We start from the raw sequence: 20,216 nt of genomic DNA, 5'->3' as shown, positions 1-20,216 counted from the left end.
GACACTTTTGGAGGCCCAGGCAGAACTGCTCAGAAGCCCCATGTGGTGTTACTCAAAGTGGGATCCTTGGATCATGCCCAGGGCTGCTTGTTAAAAGGATTCCTGGGCTCTAACCCCTCTGATCTAAAGTGTGCCGTGGCCCACCAGTCAGTTTAACAAGCTCTTTCAGGTGGTCCTCAAGTCACTCAGGTTTGACTCCCAACAGTAATATAACCCGGGGAACCAAAAGGACGCTATTGGGGAAGTTAGGCACAGCTGAGCTGAGTTAGCAACGTGGTTCTGAGGTCAGGATGAAGGCGGGGGAGGTGGGCTTGTTAAATAGTTCAACCCTTAGAGCTGCCTTGATGAGTCTCCCTGCTCCCAGCGTGCCTCCGATGCTCTAGGGGGCTGGCTGAGCTACCAAATTTTTAAACTTGAGAAGGAAGAAAGCTGAGGGCTGCCTACACCAGCATGTTTAGAAGCCCCAAGCAGGGGTAATGACATGGGGCAGCACTCATTTCTGTATCATGCCTTGGCTGCCCTCTGGTCCCCAGGCAGGTTTTATAATCCAGCTAGAGCAAGGCTCTCTCTCAGGCCTGATCACCAGGATGCGTTCTCAAAGGCCTCTGGGAACATGAAACTAGAGCATTCCTTTCTTCAAAACTGTTTCTCTAGCCTGAAGAGGAAACCCAGGTAGGAAAAAAGAGTTTGCCAATGTCTACACTGCTAGATAGCGAATAGAGAATTTCCTTCAGTGTCTAGGGTTTACTAGGGCAGCGGCTAACTCATACATCCCCAAAGTTTCCTTGGGAAGGGAATAAAAAATATTTTCTAGTTAACTTCCTCAGGGAGAAAACCAAATTTGGCTAAGCCAGGCTTAACTATAGGTAGGACTGGGTGACCGCACCAGGCAGGCCTGTGCATGGGTTTTGGAGGCTCTCCTGGCAAACCCTCATCACGCTGCTGGTAAATGTTGTCATTGCTTGGTGTTTTGTTGGGGTCAGTGTTGGGAAGGAGCCCAGGGAGCTTCAGAATGACTGCCAGAGTGGGTAGGGCTAGGGGCTCTGAGCCCGCCTGTCTGGACTGCCATGCCAGCTACAACCTTACCTTTGGGGTGACATTGCTCTGGCTTCCTGTGCCATAATGTGAGGACAGTAATAGCACCAAGTGCCATTGTGAGGCTTAAAGGAGTGTGAGAAGCCCATGAATTGTTCCTGGCATTTGATACTCAATAAATACTGTCAAATCTTAGATGTGTCTGCCATCAGATGTCCTGGGTAATGCAGCCATTTTTGAGTTTTGTTAAAATGTGGAATGAGGCTGGGCGCGGTGGCTCACACCTGTAATACCAGCACTTTGGGAAGCCAAGGCTTCCTGACTTGAGGTCAGGAGTTTGAGACCAGCCTGGTCAATGTGGTGAAACCCCATCTCTACTAAAAATACAAAAAAATTAGCCGAGCATGGTGGTGCATGCCTGTGGTCCCAGCTACTCGGGAGACTGAGGCAGGAGAATCGCTTGAACCCAGGAGGCGGAGGTTGCAGTGAGCCAAGATCACGCCACTGCACTCCAGCCTGGGTGACACAGCAAGACTCCTCAGAAAAAAAAAAATGTGGAGTGAATAAACTGTCCTTTTCGCTGATGTAATAAGAGTTTGGTATATTAAAATCCTTGAAAGGGGAGGTAAATGTATGTTAAATGCTAAAAGGCAGTAAAAATTTGCATGTTTTCTGAAAGAACTTGAGCAAGACCACAAATCTGTTACCTTTTGGAGAAAAAAAAGGAGTTGGGGACTGAAATATACCCTTGCAGGCTGGCTCAAAGCCATTAACCATTAACATACTGGTGACTTTGCCCTGTTCTTCATTCCAGTTTCAGTTTGCGTTTCTGCAGTGCCGGGTGGCAGGCACTGTGCCAGGTGCAGATACTGCAAGCGCATCTGGTGCTTGCCCCGTGTTTCTTGCCCAGGGCTGGTTATGACAGTGGTCAAGCCATCGTTTTTCAGCCTTCCCCTTCAGGGACCCCTTGAGCAGAATCTGCCTGGTGGGTGAGGTAGAGCAGATGAGCCTCATGACTGGGCCGAGGGGCCCGCATGCTCTAGCTCACTCTGGATCCCATGTGCACGCTCGCACACACAACACACCCAGCAGGATGGGCGTGTCTAGAAGAATGCCAGCAGGTGGCCTTGGACAATTCACAACTAGCCGAGCAGGTCCCCTCCTGCGCCCTGTGCTAGATGCCAGCTGCCCCAGCAGGCCTGTTGTGACTGCCAGGCCCCATTTAGGATTGTTTTCCTCTGCTGTCCTTTGCAGGGTGGGGCTCTTGTATACCCACAGCCTGCTCTGGGCAAAATTATGTAGCACGGTCTCTGCTATTAATTTTTTCCAGTAAATTAAAGGCTAGAGAAGAAGAAGAAAAAGAATCAAGGATCTAATATTAAGAAATCTGAGCCCAAACCTTCTACTCCAGTGCTGAACGTGGTGAAGGATTAAGCCTCCTATCAAGAAAAACAAGCCTGACAGCCTGTAGGCTGATAGAGGGAGGTGTGCCTTCTCTCCAGAAGCCTACTTCTGCAGGAACCCAGGAGTATGGAATGAGCCATGCAAAGTCTGATTCAAAAAATAACCCAATGGGCATGCACCCCCGGTCACTCATCCGGAGTCCGGCTGGCAGCCTGGCAGCCCATGGCTCCCATGCACAGTGCTTGAGAGCTTCATTGTTTCCTGTCTGCTGGTGCCATCAACAGCTCTGGGGTAGCAGGGGCAGATCTTGGGCTAAAGGACAGTGGCCAACAGCTTTGGGTCAAAAGGCCACAGCAAGACCAGGCAGCTAAGAGGAGGAATGTCATGTCCACAGCGAATACCTACTGCAGCAAAGCTGTAGGAGACTTTGGGGAGGAGGGACCCTGTTTCCAACAACTTGACCATGTTTCCCATCCAGGGCCCTCTGTGCAGAGAGTGGTAGTGAGCAAGTATTTCCAACTGGGAGCGCCCACAGGGTCAGTGGCTGGTCTGTGCACTTGCTACTGGAGTCCTAGCACTGTGCTTGGCTTGTGGTGGGCACTCTACAAATGTTGCAGGCAGATGTGCATGTGCCAGTGGACTCCAGCCTCGTGATGTACCTTCATCTCTGTGCCCTCGATAGGGCGGTTCCAGGGTTGCCTCTGCATGAGTTCAACCCTCAGGTATTTGAGCAGCACGTAGCCTCAGCCCAGCACTGTGCTGGCTACTGGGGCAATCTAGGCAGCTTATAAAGGCTGGGCTTTGCCTTGAAGAAGCTTAGAGATGAGGTTAGGCATTTAGCACAAATGTGCATGTCTGGGCTCCGAATGCCAGAGGAGTTCAGGAGATGGGCCCTCAGTGAGAGCGGTTTGGCACTATGGGAGGGGCAGGGCCACCAGGTCATCGCTTCTCAAGCTCTTGATGGGCTCTCCTGTCCTGCCCACAAGAGCCCAGCCTTGGGCTCCCCATCCAGCTGTCCAGAGAGGCTGAGGGTGGGGGGCTGTTGGTTAAGGGAGGGTGGGCCAGAGCCACCTGCTCTGCACAGGTTGGGTCACCATTCTATTCCACCACTTTCACTGGTCCCTTGGTATCCAGGCACATGGCAGCCACTGCTCCAGAGAGTGAGGAGAGGGCCTGGGGGGATGGAGCCTCGCAAGGAGCATGGACACCCAGCACTTGTGTCATCACCATCACCATCTGCATCTGCCTTACCTGGCCTCTCCATTCAGCACACCTGGGAGCAGCGCCCTTGCAGCCCTTCTCCCTTGACAGAGCTGTGACATTGAGCCCTGCCCTGGTCTGGTAGCTGAGGGCCCAGGCTCCCCTTGCCTCCTTTGTCCCATCAGCCCAGGTCATCATGGGTAAAGAAGGTAGCAATGAAATCTCACACTCGGGATAACCAACATGCAATACTTAGGGAAAGACTGTGTGATCAAGGGTTGAGAGAATAGTATACTGAACCCAAATGTACGCATTACATAGTGTGAACAATTATGAACATGCAGTACTCGTTGAAAGAAAAGGGATGATAAAAATGCACTATTATTGAAAGTAAGAAAGTGTGGGGTCTGTTAAAGAGACAAAGGAGCCCACTGAGAAAGCTCCCAAAGGCCAAAACTGCAACAATTTGAGCAACAAAATAAATAATGTAGCATTGGAACATAATATGAAGTATAAAATAAATGAGTCCATAGTGAAAGAAATGGTTGAATAAATTGAGAATAAACATCTCCCATGTAGAATTCCGGGTAGTTTATGCAGGTGCTCTGCCTTCAAACATGGAGCATAACTCCCCACTTCTTTTGTTTGTTGTTTTGAGACAGAGTCTCGCGCTGTCGCCCAGGTTGGAGTGCAGTGGCACGATCTCAGCTCACTGCAACCTCCGCCTCCCAGGTTCAAGCGATTCTCCTGCCTCAGCTTCTCGAGTAGCTGACATTACACGTGTGTGCCACCACACCTGGCTAATTTTTGTATTTTTAGTTGCTGTGGGGTTTCATCATGTTGGCCAGGCTGGTCTCGAACTCCTGACCTCAAGTGATCCACCTGCCTCGGCCTGCCAAAGTGCTGGGATTACAGGCGTGAGCCAACTCCCCACTTCTTAAGCGTGGACTGCATATAGTAGCTACCTTCTAAAGGATACATTGAGGAAAGGGAGAAAAAGTAACCTTATGGAGGAACCTGACAAACAGTACCACAGCCAGGCGATGAAGGGTAACATCAGCATAAACGTGATGAAGCAGGTTGATAGTATGTATCCTTGATGTGTGATGAGAATGGTACTTTACCTCTGTGGCCTTCCTCCAAAAAACTGTTGCGCATGGTCTCCGTACGGTGGCTCATGCCTGTATCATAGCACTTTCGGAGGCCGAGGGAGGATGATTGCTTAAGTCTAGCAGTTCAAGACCAGCCTGGGCAACATAGCAAGAGCCTGCCTCTACCAAAAAAAAAAAAAAAATTTAATTAGCTGCACATGGTGGTGTGTGCCTGTGGTCCCAGCTACTCAGGAAGCTGACCAGGAGGATTGCTTGAGCCCAGGAGGTTGAGGCTGCAGTGAGCCATGATCCACTATACTCTAGCCTAGGCGACAGAGCAAGACACTGTCTCTTGGAAAAAAAAAAAAAAATCTAGTCATAAGGATAACATCAAACAAATCCTACCTGAGGGATGTTCTACAAAATACCTGGCCATACTTTTCAAAACTGTCAAAGTCATCAAAAACAAGGAAAGAATGAGAAACTGTCAAAACCAAGAGGAGTCTAAGGAGACATGAGACATGACAGCTCAGTGTAATGTAGTGTCCTGGGTGGGATCTTGGGACAGAAAAAGGCCATTAGGTGAAAACTAGGGGAATTCAAATAAGGTATATGGACTTTTGTTAGTAATGTATCAAAATTGGTTCATTCATTATGGCAAATGCCACCTATTAGTGGAAGATGTTAATATAATAGGGAAAACTGACTAATGGGTCTGTGGGAACTCTGTGTACTATCTTTGTAATTTTTCTGTCAATCTCAAACTATTCCAAAATGTTTATTTTTTAAAATGCTTTTTTTTTTTTTTTTTTTTTTAAGACAGGGTCTTGCTCTGTCACCCAGGCTGGAGTACAGTGGCATAATCATGGCTTACTGCAGCCTCGACTTCTCAGGCTCAAGTGACCCCCCATCTTAGCCTCCCAAGCAGCTGTGAGCACAGGTGTGTGCCACCGCATCCGACTAATTTTTTTTTTTTTTTTTTAATTTTTGTAGAGACAGAGTATGGCTATGTCGCTCAGGCTGGTCTAAAACTCCTGAGTTCAAGTGATCTTCCAGCCTCGGCCTCCCAAAGTGTTGGGATTACAGTCATGAGCCATCACACCCGACCTAAAAAATACATTATTCTTTTTTTTTTTTTTTTTTTGAGACGGAATTTCGCTTTTGTTGCCCAGGCTGGAGTGCAAGGGTGCAATCTCAGCTCACCGCAGCCTCTGCCTCCTGGGTTCAAGCGATTCTCCTACCTAAGCCTCTAAGCCTCCCGAGTAGCTAGGATTACAAGGCATGCACCACCACTCCCGGCTAATTTTGTATTTTTAGTAGAGACGGGGTTTCTCCATGTTGGTCAGGCTGGTCATGAACTCCCGACCTTAGGTGATCTGCCCGCCTCGGCCTCCCAAAGTGTTGGGATTATAGGCGTGAGCCACCGCGCCCGGCCATGCATTATTCTTATTGTTATTTTGTTAAGCGCCGTATTTCTTCAGGGGGAGCAGAGGGCAAGGGAAAGTTTCCATTAAGCTGGGCTCATGATGAGCGCCCTGTCCCTGCCCTGCCTGGTTTTGTTCTTGGATGTGCCAGAGAAGCGGGAGGGAGGAACGTGAGGCCACCTGGCCCCAGTTCCCCAGCTGGTGGAAAACAGAGGCAAGGAGGGTTACTGCAGGAAAGTGAGAGGATGCACAGGAACCTGTTAGATGTGCCTGGGCCAGGTGGGAGAAAGCTGGCTGCTGTCAGGCTGTGGTCAGCTCCTGGGAAGACGGACTCATCATGGCCTGAGCCACACGGCATCACACTCTGCACTGGTGTGGCCACACACTTGGCAGCAAGTGGAGACCTCATTAGAAGGGTGAGGGGCCTGCCCTGCTATTTGCTGTCACCATCCCTGACCTATGACAGATGGCAGCTGGTATTCAGGGCCTCAGTCATGCAGCCTAGAGGTAAACCAAGCATGTTTCACCAGTGCCCCCTATTCCCCGAGACCTCTCACCTTCCTTCAGAGGCCTGCGGTGGTGGAAGAGCATGGGCTTTGGAGGCAGCAGATATGGGCTCAGGCTCAGGCACCACCACTTGACAGCTGGGAAACCTTGGGTGATTCACTTAAGCTCTCCAACCTGTTTCTCCAGTTGTAAAAGGCAGGTGATACGCCTGCTTCACCCACCTTACAAGGTGAGTCAAGGATCAAATGAGAGGCGGTAGACCAGGAGGGACTGTCTTAGGGGTTATTGTTTGGGTAGATGAGGCAAGAGTGGTCAGCACTTTTTAAGCAGCAGGTAAAGCGTTGGTCCTGGGGCTAATTGGTGGTAGAGTTTTGTATATAGTCACGCCACATAATGTTTTGGTTAACAACAGAATGCATGTACGACAGTGGTCCCGTGAGATCATAATACTGTATTTTTACTGTACCTTTTCCATGTTTAGATTCACAAATACTTAACCACTGTGTTCCAGTTGCCTACAGTATCCAGTACGGTGACAAGCTGCATAGGTTTGTAGCCTACGAGCAACAGGCTACCCCATCTAGCCTAGGTGTGCAGTAGGCTAGGCCATCTAGGTCTGTGTAAGTGCATTCCGTGATGTTCACACGACGACGGTATCACCTGACTGCTTTTCTCAGGGCGTATCCTCGTCATTAAGTGACATGATTGTATTAGGTTGCTTTCAGTTGCAGGTAATAGTAAGTCCAACTCACACTGGCTCATATAACTGAAAATCCAGAGGCCACATGGGCCTCGGGAGCTGTGTGATCAGGGCCATGTTTCTCGGTCTCAGAGCATATGTGTGTGCTGGCTTCTCGTGCTGGTTTCCTTCTAGGTAGGAAAATGGTTATAGGAGGCCCAGGCCACACATTCTACCATCCCCTAATAGGAAAGAGCTGCTTTTCCCTGTCGTACAGTGTCTACGACGTCTCTCTCTTTAGACTATTTTAGGTCACATGCTTGTGCTCTGAATTGATCACTGGGGCAAGGACAAATCACGCTGACTGACTTAGGCCTGAGTTACTTCCAACCTGAACAAATTACTGGGGCAAAGATAAATGAAAATTATTGGCTTAGCCAGTCGGGGCCTGGGCCTGGAGGTAGGAGGGCATCAAGCCCAAGCAAACCTTTTGGCTGCCACAGGTGGGGAGGAGTGGCATGGATGCCAACAGTGTCCCTACAGGCTTCTTATCCCAGTAATAATCCACTGTTTGAGAGCAATGGCCGTTTGCCTCTCTAGCATCCATTTACCCCTTTGGCAACAATCCTAATTTGCATTTGGAGCTTTGTTCCTTCCCCGTTCCCAAAAACTATGTGCTTCTAATGAAGCCTCATTTCCCTCTCATGGGAGAGGCATGTGACTAAGACTTCGGCCAATTGGTGCACTGTATTCTCCAAGCCATTGGACTGCTTCTTGGAAAGGCATTTGGTTTGATTAAAGCCAGCGAAACACAATGATACTCGCTGGAAGGAAGGCTGGGGTGGAGCCAGGTGTGCCTCTCTGCTGAACCTGACCCCAAGAGGATGTAGGATCTGGAGCTATTGGTGCTGCCATTTTACAACCCCATGGAGAGCCTGAGATTGAGGCTAATGTAGAGAGATGGAGGGAGGGTGAGGAACTTAATAGGGCCAGCCTAATTCCTGGACTCTGCAGTGTGAGTCAACAGATTGCCTCTTTGCTTTAAAAGCCAGTTTGGGTCAAGTTTTCTACCAGTTGCAATGGTGTCTTAAATCATATTATACTCTCCTTCCTATTCAAAGGCAGTAAATGCCACCAAGCAGTGCATGTGGGCGACTAGAATGCTTGGTCCAATCCTTACTATTTGTCACTTGCCACTAATATTACATGAAAAGCATCCCAGTCATGAAAGATATGGAAGAATGCTCAATAATACCAAGAAGGGAGAGCAGTGTGGAACTATTGTTTACTGGTATTATCTCAGGGGTGTTTCCCCTGATTATCCATGAGGTTCTCTTTATGCTCCGCTCCCTGTAGGGTCTGGCAGGCTTCCCAACTTATCTGGTGTTCAAGGTGGGTCTAAGGATGAAACTGGAGCCCACCTGGATACAGAGATCTGTATTAGTTTTGTATTTATTGATGGGAGAAAGTATTTGGGGTCATCCACCTTGAATGCTGCATAAATGTCTTCTCCTGAAGGAGTCACATAATAAATCTCTCCAAAGGTGCGGTGGCTCACACCTGTAATCTCAACACTTTGGGAGGCTGAGGCGGGAGGATCGCTTGAGCCCATGAGCTCGAGACCAGCTTGGGCAACATGGTGAAACCCCATTTCTACAAAAAATACAAAAATTAGCTAGCTGTGGTGGTGTGCACCTGTGGTCCTAGCTACTTGGGAGGCTAAGGCAGGAGGATCTTCTGAGCCCAGGAGGTCGAGGCTGCAGTGAGCCATGATTGTGCCGCTGCACTCCAGCCTGGGTGCATTTGAGCAAGATCCTATCTCAAATGAGGGAATAAACAAATCTCTAGGACTCACCTTGAGGGCTGTCAGGAAACCCTCCGGAAAAGGATGTCTCATGGATATGCCAGTGTAAACTCTCCTGAAATAACCCTTTCTCTTCTCTACCCAGACTAACTTTACCTACCCTTCGGGGCCCAACTCAGATCCCGCCTTCTTGGTAAAAAGCCAGTTCAGACTGAAGCAGTCCCTTCTATTAACCACACTAATTATTACTGCAATTAATCTCACAATACCTTGAGGCACCTGGTGCTGAGAGGATTTTGCCTTTTGTTATAGTGATGGAAAGGATGCATTTCAATATGTTGCCTTGCAGTGCAAACCTTTGTTAACAGGGCAAAAATAGCACAGGGGGCAGGAATTACATTCCTGGATGCACATTTGGCTTATTTACATGGATTTGGGTGTCCTCTAAGGACACCATCTTCTCTCTCCTCCAAGAGGGTCAGGCCACAGGACATCCATGTTCTTGGCCTCCCATGGGAGAGGGTCTCTCGCCAGAGGAAGGGAAAGCCAAGTGGCTACAGAGTTCCAGCCTGTCCCTGTGACAGCCCCTGCCTCTGGCCAGACATCCACCCACCCTCGCTAAGTCAGCCTGCTCTGCGGCTACTAGGCTCAGTCCTTGCTCTCTGTCGGAGACAGACCATGAAGTGCAGTGTGTGGAGGGCTGGGACATAGCACACCGAATTGCCCCAAGGAGCTTGGAAAACAACTCTTCCCACTCTCTGTTAGGCCCACGGCTTCCTCTACTGGAGGAGACAGCATGTAAGGATGGAACTCGGTCATTCCTCTGTCACCACCGATACGAACAGTCTGGAATCCTGCACACAGGAGACTGACGATCCCCGAGCAACCTTTAGTAGCTCCTACCATTGGGCATTTTCTTGGTACAGATCACAAATAAGAGACATCACAGAAAATGTTATTCTTTTATTATTTCAAGGAGGTAATACATAGCCCAATATGTCAAAGCAAAAGGGAATTAGAGGCAGCAAATGGCCAGGTTTTTCTAAGAGCCTCATGCTGCACCTCTGAGCTCCTGTCTGCCCGCAGCCCACAGCTACTTACATGAAGGCCAGGTCAGTGGACAGATGGCCCAACTCAACACTCCACTGACCGAGAAAGGGCTCAATGTGCAGCACAGCAGAGGCACTGCCAGGACCCAGCACGCTGGGTGGCACCCCGCACTGCCACCACCAGCTCCGGAGGCTAGTGCCTTAGTGGCAGCCAGTGTGTCTGGCACTTGATTTTATTCCTGTGAGCCTAGAGTGGGCAGGACGTGAATAAATCCTGAGTCATAAATTAAGGTGAAAGACTTAGTAGTGTTAATACTCTGGGTGAGAAAAGACAACACAGTCTTGGAGGAGAGTGGGCTTGGAGTCTGGTGGAAGATAGATAGAAACCCCCAGAAGGGCCTCGACCTGCAGGCACTGCCTTGAGGCCATCAGAGGGGGTTTTCACGGTACATGACAGGGAGGAGTGAGGCAGGTGGGCACTGGAGGGCTGCTTCCTCTGGCACAGTTGAACTAGAGGTTCATTTTCCACTCATAATTGGTTTCCTAGGTCTAAGTCACCACACCTGGGGCTGAAGCAAGTCTTGCCTGTGCACCAAGGGTGGCCTTGGACCCTGGAGAGATGCAAGGCTCAGTTCTCCAGTGTTGAAGTGGAAGGACTCCCAACTGAAGGAGATCTTTCTACCCCCACCTCCAGCTCTTTTCCCTTGCAAATGACCAGGGTGCAAGTCGAGAGGCAGAGGCACCTCCTGGTGCAACCCCACCACAGTCTTACAGAGAATTCATCTTGGTGGGACCCAAAGCCCAGCCTTGGCATGGAGCAGACTTCTTCCGCCCATGGGAGGGCACCCAGTCTGGTGACTGAATGGTGGCGTGCAAGTGGGAGTCAGCGGTGGCTCTGGATGCTGTAATACTCAGATGCCATTCATCTCTGTGTGATCGTCCTGGCTGGAGAGCTGGTGAGGAGGGGCTGCCTCCTCCTGGCGTGCACTGTTCACCAACCACACCACGTGGGCTGATAGATTTTTGGTTTGACAGGTGTGGAAAGAATTTTTAAAACCAGCCACTGTGTTCTCCAAACCCAGAGCCATTGGTTTTGTTTGACAAGAAAGTACCAAGAGAACCACGGCTCCACTGAGGCTAAGGCTTGTGTAGCACAGAATGCAGTATGTATTGAAACGTATAAACCTTGTCTGACTGGGGAGATGGGGTGAGCAAAGAGCTGCGGGGACCCAGGTCCTCTAGTCGGTTGCAGGCTCTGCCGATGTCTCATCCTTAAGCTCCTCAAAACCTGGGACTGGCTTCTGCAGAAAGTATGTAGTGGCCTGGATCACCTTGTCTGGTCCAATGTTGTACACTGGGTGAGTGGGCTGCTGCAAAGAGAAGAAAAGGTGCCAGTTAATCATCCCGGTGGTCCTTGAAAACATAACACATCCTTTGCTCCATGAAAGGCACTTCTAAGAATTTAGTATAAGGAATCAGAGATACACACAAAGATTTATCACACAAAGTCCAAAGGTTCAAAAACAGTGTATTTGCTAAAACTATCTAGTACATGGGACACAGGTTAATATATAGCCATTGTAAACATGCATTTAAATATTTAACGATATAGGCAAATACTTACAACACATTATGTGAGAAAACAGTATGTACAATACTATCTCAAACGGTTTTTTTTTTTTTTTGAGAGACAGTCTCGCTCTGTTGCCCAGGCTGGAGTGCAATGACGCGATCTCAGCTCACTGCAACCTCTGCCTCCTGTGTTCAAGCGATTCTCCTGCCTCAGCCTCCTGAGTAGCTGGGATTACAGGTGTAAGCCACCACGCCTGGGTAATTTTTGTATTTTTAGTAGAGACAGGGTTTCACCATGTTGGTCCGGCCGGCTGGTCTCGAACTCCTGACCTCAGGTGATCCACCCGCCTCGGCCTCCCAAAGTGCTGGGGTTACAGGTGTGAGCCACCGCACCTGGTCTCAAACTTTTTAAAAAGTGTATTTGTACCTATGATGCATATAAATGGCAAAAATCATACCCATACCAAAATATTAATAGTGATATGATTGTTTTTAATTTTCTTATTTATATTTTATGTATCCCAATTATTAAAACAATAAACATGTATTTACATTTATAATCAAGAAAAAGGGGGCCAGACGCAGTGGCTCATGCCTGTAATCCCAGCATTTTGGGAGGCCGAGGTGGATGGATCACCTGAGGTCAGGAGTGCAAGACCAGCCTAGCCAAGATGGTGAAACCCTGTCTCTACAAAACTACAAAAATTAGCCGGGCATGATGGTGGGTGCCTGTAATCCCAGCTAGTTGGGAGGCTGAAGCAGGAGAATCGCTTGAACCCGGGAGGTGGAGGTTGCAGTGAGCCAAGATCGTGCCACTGCACTCTAACCTGGGCAACAGAGTAAGACTCTGTCTCAAAAAAAAAAAAAGAAAAGAAAAAAGGACCACAACCCTGATATGTAGTAAGGCTGTCAGATCATATTTAAATATATAAACATAATTTAAATATGAAATTTAAATTAAATAGATGTTATTCTAGTACATCACAGAAACCCAAAAGAAACTTTAGATTTGACATGGCATAATCCTAGGCCAATATTCAGGATTCTCCCACTGTGGGATAATGAAGAAGGGGACACAACTGCAGGAGAGATTTAAAAAATTTTGAGAGAATACTATGAGCAACCTCATGCTAAAACATAACAAAAATTCAGATAAACAATAATTTTTAAAAACCAGGAAAACTGTCAAAATTGACTTAAGGAATTTTTAAAGGCCTACTTGAAGAAATTAGTAACAACAATTGCTTATTCTGCCACCCCCACATACCCTAAAAGATACTAGACCTAGATGGTTTCTTAGGCAAGTAGTATCAAACCTACAAAGAAACAGATAATCTCTGATCTATACAAACCTTTTAAGGACTGAAAAAAAAAAAAGGGGGCCAGTGGGGGGCCAGGTACAATGACTCACACCTATAATCCCAGCACTTTGGGTGGCTGAGGTAGGATAGCTTGAGGCCAAGAGTTCAAGACCAGACTAGGCAACATAGCAAAACCCTGTCTCTACAAAAAATTTCAAAATTAGCAGGTTCTGGTGGTGTGCACTTGTAGTCCCTGCTACTTGGGAGGCTAAGGAAGGAGGATAGCTTGAGCCCAGGAGTTCCAGGCTGCAGTGAGCTATGATCACAGCACTGCACTCCAGCATGAGTGACAGAGTGAGATCATGTCTCTGAAAAAGAAAAGAAAAAGAAAAAAGGTAAGAGGAGCAGGAAGCTACCCATTTAATTTTATGAGGCTATGATATTATCCTGAAACACTGGAAAAGGACAATACAATAAAATTTTAGATCAATCTTTCTTATGAACGCACATGCAAAAAAATCCTAAATAAAACTACTAGGCAAACATACTGGCAAACTGAATCTAGCAGTATACTGAACAAAACACACAGACACAGACACACTGTGTCTCTGCGATTACCCAGAAGGGCTTATCCTGGGAATATGAGGCTTAACTTCAGAATATTCATGAAACATACCATGTTAAAGAAGAAAAATCAGATGCGGAGAAAGCATTCAATAAAATTTAACACTACCTTATGATTGAAACTAACAAAAACAACCTAGCAAATCAGGAGTAAAAGCGAATATCACTAACTTGATATAATGTAACTATCACAACCCTACAGTAAACATCATACTTAATGATCAGATTATAAAAAGCCTTCCCATTACAATCAGGAGCAAGACAGGAATGCCCTCTATTACCTTTAGTCAGCACTATGTGGGGATCTTAGCCAACAATACAAGGCAAGAAAAATAAAATGGAAACTAACTTAGACAAACTTAAAACTATTAAGAGAGTTCAACAACGTGGCTGGACACAAGATTTATAAGTATTATTAGCATTTCTATACACTAGTAACAAACAGTTACAAAATTGAAAATAAGATTCCAGTCACAAGAGACATAAAAACTGTAAATTAGACATAACTCTAACCAAAAAAAAAATGCTAGTCCTTTATGGAAAAAATTATAAAAAACCAATGAAAGACATTAAAGAAAAGAAAAATTATGTTCATAAATGGAAGCCTAAATATTGAAGTCAGTTCTCTTTGTACTCCTGGGAAGACAGGAAGAAAAACAAACAAGTTGGTTCTCTCTTATTAATCTAAAATGTAGTGCAATTCCAATAAAAATCCCATTAGAACGTGACAGGCTGATCCTACAATTCACAGGAAAAAGCAAAAGGCAAAGAATAGCCAAGGCAATTTTGAAGAAAAACAACAAGGCAGACAGGACTTGCCTACCTGTTTTCAGACTTGCTTAAAAGAGTGCAGATAGGCAAACAGACCAAAGGAACAAAATAGAGAGTCCAGAAACAGGGCCCCTTCATGTATGGAAACTTGAGGGTGTGGTACACATGAGATACACATCAGCAGGAAAGGTTGTAGACTTCTGTAAATGGTGCTGGTCAACTGGTTATCCATATGGAAAAAAGATAACATTATATCCAAGCCTCACCATACACAGAAACCAAATCCAAGAGAATTAAAAATCTAGATTAAAAAAGCAAGCTTTAGACTATTTAGAAGTTACACTTAATGACTTGCTGCATTGCCTTGTTCATTCCCTTCATAGCACGCATCACAATTTGTAATGTATTTGTTTAATGTGTGCCTCATTTTGTCTGCTTCCCTCAAAAAATGGTAGAGATTCCTTAAGTAAATCCTCACCTACCCTCCCCCCAAAACAAACCCCTGAATGACAGAAAAGACAAATAGATTTGACCACTTCAAAATTAAAATATTAAAATATTTTTGTGGGGAAGGGGTGCTGGGGGCAGGGTCTCACTCCATCTCCCAGACTGGAGCAAACAGAGCTCACTGCAGCCTTGACTACCTGGGCTCGAGCGATTCTCCCACCTCAACCTCCCAAAGTGCTAGCTTTACAGGTGCAAACCACCATATCTGGCCTAAAATCTTCTATTTAACAAAAAAACACTAAAAACAAAATGCTATGGTTTGGATGTGGTTTATTTGTCCCCACAAAAATTAATGTTGAAATCTGATCCCCAAGGTGGCGATGTTGAGAGGTGGGGTTTATGGAATGTGTTTGGGTTGGAGGGGTGGATCCCTCAGGAGTGCCTTGGTGCTGTTCTTGCAGTAGTGAGTGAGCTCTCACTCTTGCTCTGGGGAGTCTGGATTAGTCCTTGAGGGAATGGATTAGTTCCTGCAAGGCTAGGCTGTTATAAAGCCAGGATGCTCTCAGGCTCTCCTCCCTTTGCATGGGTTGGCTTCCCCTTTGATTTCCACATGTTATAATGCAGCAGAACCCTTGCCAGAAGCCAGAGCCATGCCCTTGAATTTCTCAGTCTATAGAACCATAAGCTAAATAAACCTCTTTTCTTTACACATTACCTAGTCTCAGGTATTCTCTTATAGCAACACAAATCAGAGTCACAAAATGAAAAGACAAGTCACAAGCTGGAAGATATTCATTACACACATGTAACTGACAAAAGATTAGTATCAAAAATATACAGAGAACTACAAATACTTAAGGGAAAACAACTGAAGTTACCCATCAGTAAGAAAATGAGCACAGAATATGAACTGGCAGACAATTCGCAGAAGACAACACAAACGGCCAACAAACATTTGAAAATATTCTGAACCTCACCAGTAATCAGGAAAACACAAAATCAAACAAATACCATTTCACACCCATCAAATTGGCAAAAAGGAAAAGGTCTATGGATCAATTCATCTTAAACAACCACACTGGGGAGCAGTTACAGAGCTATCTATCAAAGATGACAATATGTGTCCCCTTCAACCCAGCAGGTCCCCTTCCTGGAGACATTCTAACATGTGAACCCAATGAGACAGATACCAGAACGTTCACTGCAACACTGTAATAGCAAAAAATTGATAACTAGCAGGAGAACAGAGAAATACACTGGGGTACATTTATACAAGGGAGTATCATATAATAGTTAAAATGAATAAACTGGAGCAACACATGTGAACACAGATAAACCTCAAAAATACAATGGTAAGTGGAAAAAGCAATGCAGAATAACTGGTACAGTAGGTACCATTACAAAAAGTTTGAAAACATGCAAGCAACTGTTATATTGCTTATAAACAACTATATATTGCTTATAGATATGTATGTAGCAAGAGCACAAAAACATCCACAGGCATGATACATGTCAAATTTGGGACAGGGTTACCTCTGGAGAAGGAGGGAGGAAAAAAAATTGGAAGAGGGCTATGTAAGAGGCAAATGGGGGAAATAATTAGGGCCTGGAAAAGCTGGGTGGTTGTTTTTCTGATTAAGAATGAGGTTGAGCATCTTTTCAACTATCTGTTGGCCATTTGTGTTTCTTCCATTTGAAATGTTTCCCAGTTAAAAGAAACAAAGATGGGGCCAGGCATTGTGGCTCACACATGTAATCCTGGCACCTTGGGAGGCCAAGGCAGGCAGATCACTTGAGGCCAGGAGTTTGAGACCAGCCTGGCCAACAAGGGGAAACCCTGTCTCTACTAAAAATACAAAAATTAGCTGGGTGTGGTGGTGCATGCCTGTAATCCCAGCTACTCAGGAGGCTGAGGCAAGAGAATCGCTTGAACCTGGGAGGCGGAGGTTGCAGTGAGCCAAGATCATGCCACTGCACTCCAGCCTGGGTGACAGAGTGAGACTTTGTCTCACAAAAAAAAATTAAAAATTAAAAAAAAATTTTTTTAAACAAAAAAGGAAGGTTAAAACGACACAGATGAGAAAATAAGGCAGTGACCTAGATGGTAGCAGCAGGCCATGTTTACACTGGTGGAAGTAGGGCTTAGTAAGAGTAGGGAACTGACACACAAATTCATGACAGTCTGCATGGGCCCTGTGATTTGATCACTGGGGACAGTCTCCATTGGATTCATGTCCAGGCTCACGTGTAGGCTCAGAGCACCTCCAGGTTGTCCTCAGCTGGCTGCAGCAGTGAGCATCCTGCCCTCACAGGGCTATTGTTTTTTGAGGAAAGCAGACAAACACACATTAAACAACATACCACCAACTGAGTAAAGTACTACAAAGAATATGAACAAGGCGCTGAGGCTGAGCATTCTGGGGATCTCATTCTCTGAAGAGATGGCATCTAAGCTGAACCTCTGGGGGAGACATGGCAGGCTGTACAGCCAGTGCCACGCGGCTGCAGTGCTATCATGAGCCTGCTGAGGCTCAGCCTCAGAGTGACACGTAACTGTGGCCTCCTCTAGGGGAAGCTAATACCAGCAGTGGGCTAGGTCCTCAGCCCTGGGATAAAGGCACAACAGCTCCGTGACAGATCAGACCGCCCATCTGGAACCCTGAGCTTGCCCAGAGGTGCGTCTCCTCTGCGGTCACATCCTCACTAACGGCTGCACAGCGCGAAGGGCAGAGGGACCACAAGCTTCCGCCTGTCCACACAGGAAACGCAGAGCCAGTTCTGCTTGCTTGGAAAGCCTTCTGTCCGCGAGGTCCCTGTGGAGAAGGGGTGTGAAGCCCTGCACCCGCCTTACCAGAGCGTTTTCGGGCACACCCAGGACCACATCATGCAACATGGCTCCGCTGCCGAAGTGCTGGGCTATGGACAGGCCGCTCAGGCAGTAGCAGGTGTGGTAGAAATCACGCGACCTGTAAGGACAGGCAGCTCTGAGCAGGTGCTCCTCTGCTCCGCACACATCTACAAATGCAGCCACACCAATTCAGAGATCACTCGTGCAATCAAACGTCCCCCCCAACCTCCATGTGGCTAGAGGAGGCATGGTTTTCCCAGCAGTGTTATTTAAAGCCCCACTGGCTGAGCACAGTGGCTCACACCCATAATCCCAGCACGTAAGAGGCTGAGACAAGAGAACAGTTTGAGGCCAGGAGTTCAAAACCAACTTGGGCAACATGGGAGACCCCGTCTCTACAAAAAATTAAAGATCAGCTAGGTGTGGTGGCCGATGCCTGTAATTCCAGTTACTTGGGAGGCTGAAGCAGGAGGATCACTTGAGCCCAAGAGGTGAAAGCTACAGTGAGCCGTGATTGTGACACTGCACTCCAGCCTGGGTGACACAGTGAGACCCTGTCTCAAAAAAGTAAGATACAGTAAAATAAAAGCCCCATCCTCCAGCCCTGCCCAGCAGTGGGAACTGTATTTTTTTTTCTTTTCTTTCTTTTTTACGTTAAACTATTAAAGGAAACTGTAATTTTACAGTCAGTCTCTCCAGCTGTCTTCTGGAAAGGGCTCTCCAGGGGCAGTACTAGTGATAAATTGATACACTTCTCTAGAAAAGTACCTAAATACCTAGAAATGGGCCACATTCTTCATGATAAATGGCAGGACCAGGTCTTCCCCTGGATGCCAAGAGCAGCAGGACATGTGCTGGGGTGGGGGGAGACAGAGGGTGGGTAGCAACGGTTAAAGGACTTATTTTATTTCCCTTTTTCTTTTATAACACATAAGCCATCTCAGATTTGAGCTTAATCATTTAATCCACTCTATAACAGTTGTCATGATTACAGTCTCTGTTTACAACACTCAGGGGTTTTAAAATCCTGTATCCTATTCTATTTAGATCAGTTTTTTTTTTTTTTTTTTTAAAGAAGAAGAGTTATCTACTCAGCAATCTGTTTCCCTGTCTGAGGGAAGGGGTTGCATGCAAGCTGGGGGACAAGACGGGCAGCTGGAGATGCCAGGATCAATGGCCTCAAGGGGTGCTCCCAACTGGGTGCTTTTTCCCATACAACCTAGCGCTACGCAGGTGCTAAAGGTGACACCTCTGCTCTTGAGGTCTGGCTCTGAGTAGGCCTGAGGTGCACACCCCTCTGCTCTCTCCTTTCTCCCTTCCCTCCCCAGAGAGAAAACACTCACTTGCCAGGTTTATCCAGAAGCCCCCCCGCAGGGCACTGGCAGCACATCAGGATATACTCCTGCAGGGCCTGCTGATGGAACATCCAGTGGCTCATGCTAAGGGCAGGGTCACCTGTTGAAGGGCAAAGGGTCAGTAAGGGCCCAGCAGATCCAGCCAAGTATCAATGACCTAATTCTGCTTTCTCACCTGGGGGAATAATCAAGGTTTCCTGCTCCCCTTCCTCTTCCATTCATTCTTGGTACAACTGCTATCTTCCCCATTTCCTACGCACGGCATGTCCCTTCTCGTGAACTTTGACATGTGTCAAAGAGCAGCAGTTCAAAGTCGCACTTTCACTTTCTTGAAATGCACCCTGTTAACGTGGATGGTGATCCTCAACCACATCTCTGGCAGGCAGTGAACCAGCCTAGCTGTTTAGCTTACCTTCCCAGACTGACCTCGGTAGCTGCTCCCAACTTGGTCCATAAGTCTACCCGGGACTTCCAGAGACCTTCCCTCCAGCGTATCTCTATAACTTGTTAACCAGGCTGATTAGCCCAGAGAACTCTTAATGGGCCATAAAGCTGTTTCTTCTACTTTTCTAAGCCTAAATTTAATTGATCACCAGAGGGAATTCTCTAACTTGTCTTTCAGCTCAAAGAATTTACCTAAGAAACATTACTAGTAACTGCCCTCCTGTATCATATGATACCCTAGCAAAAACTGGGTATTCTGGCAATACTACTAAGGTACTGACAAGCAACTGGACTTCTTCACCCTGAAGTTCAATCACTATGGTCAAAGAATTCTGCGGGCCACGCAGTTATCGAGTGGGAAGGAGGGACAAATCACGGACAGGTGTGCAGAAACACATCTGCGTAGAAATCGATTAAAAATATATATAAATATAGGATGTATATTAAGTCCTTGGTCAATTTTATACTTTGATACCTGCGCTAAAAGATGCCCGACAATAAATCATTAAAAAAAAAAAAGATGCCCAATAATTGGTAAATGGCACCTGAAAGCTAATTGTTCTTTCTTCCAATCTTTTTGGTTCTATGCATTTTTCTACCTAGTTATTATAACTGTGTAGCTTATGTTTTTCACTTACCATTATAGGCATAAAATTTTCTA

General features: G+C 46.6%; 1 protein-coding gene across 2 annotated transcripts in view; it reads right to left on the bottom strand.

Moving 5' to 3' along the window:
- Window positions 1-10,092: 10,092 nt before the first annotated feature.
- The window catches only part of FNTB (farnesyltransferase, CAAX box, beta), an 80,242-nt gene continuing 70,118 nt past the window's right edge, over window positions 10,093-20,216 (bottom strand). For both annotated transcript variants that reach the window (XM_024231756.3, XM_054530218.2), the window contains 3 exons: window positions 19,100-19,211; window positions 17,760-17,874; window positions 10,093-11,563 (listed from right to left, as the gene is read on the bottom strand). In XM_024231756.3, coding sequence (XP_024087524.1) covers window positions 11,432-11,563; window positions 17,760-17,874; window positions 19,100-19,211 — 359 coding nt within the window. In that variant the 3' untranslated portion in view covers window positions 10,093-11,431. The remainder of the gene's footprint in view (window positions 11,564-17,759; window positions 17,875-19,099; window positions 19,212-20,216) is intronic.

The sequence above is a fragment of the Pongo abelii genome, chromosome 15 (assembly GCF_028885655.2).
Source record: "Pongo abelii isolate AG06213 chromosome 15, NHGRI_mPonAbe1-v2.0_pri, whole genome shotgun sequence".
Classification (NCBI taxonomy): Eukaryota; Metazoa; Chordata; class Mammalia; order Primates; family Hominidae; genus Pongo; species Pongo abelii.
Note: the sequence above shows the minus strand (reverse complement) of the source record. Positions and strands in the feature narration are given on the sequence as shown.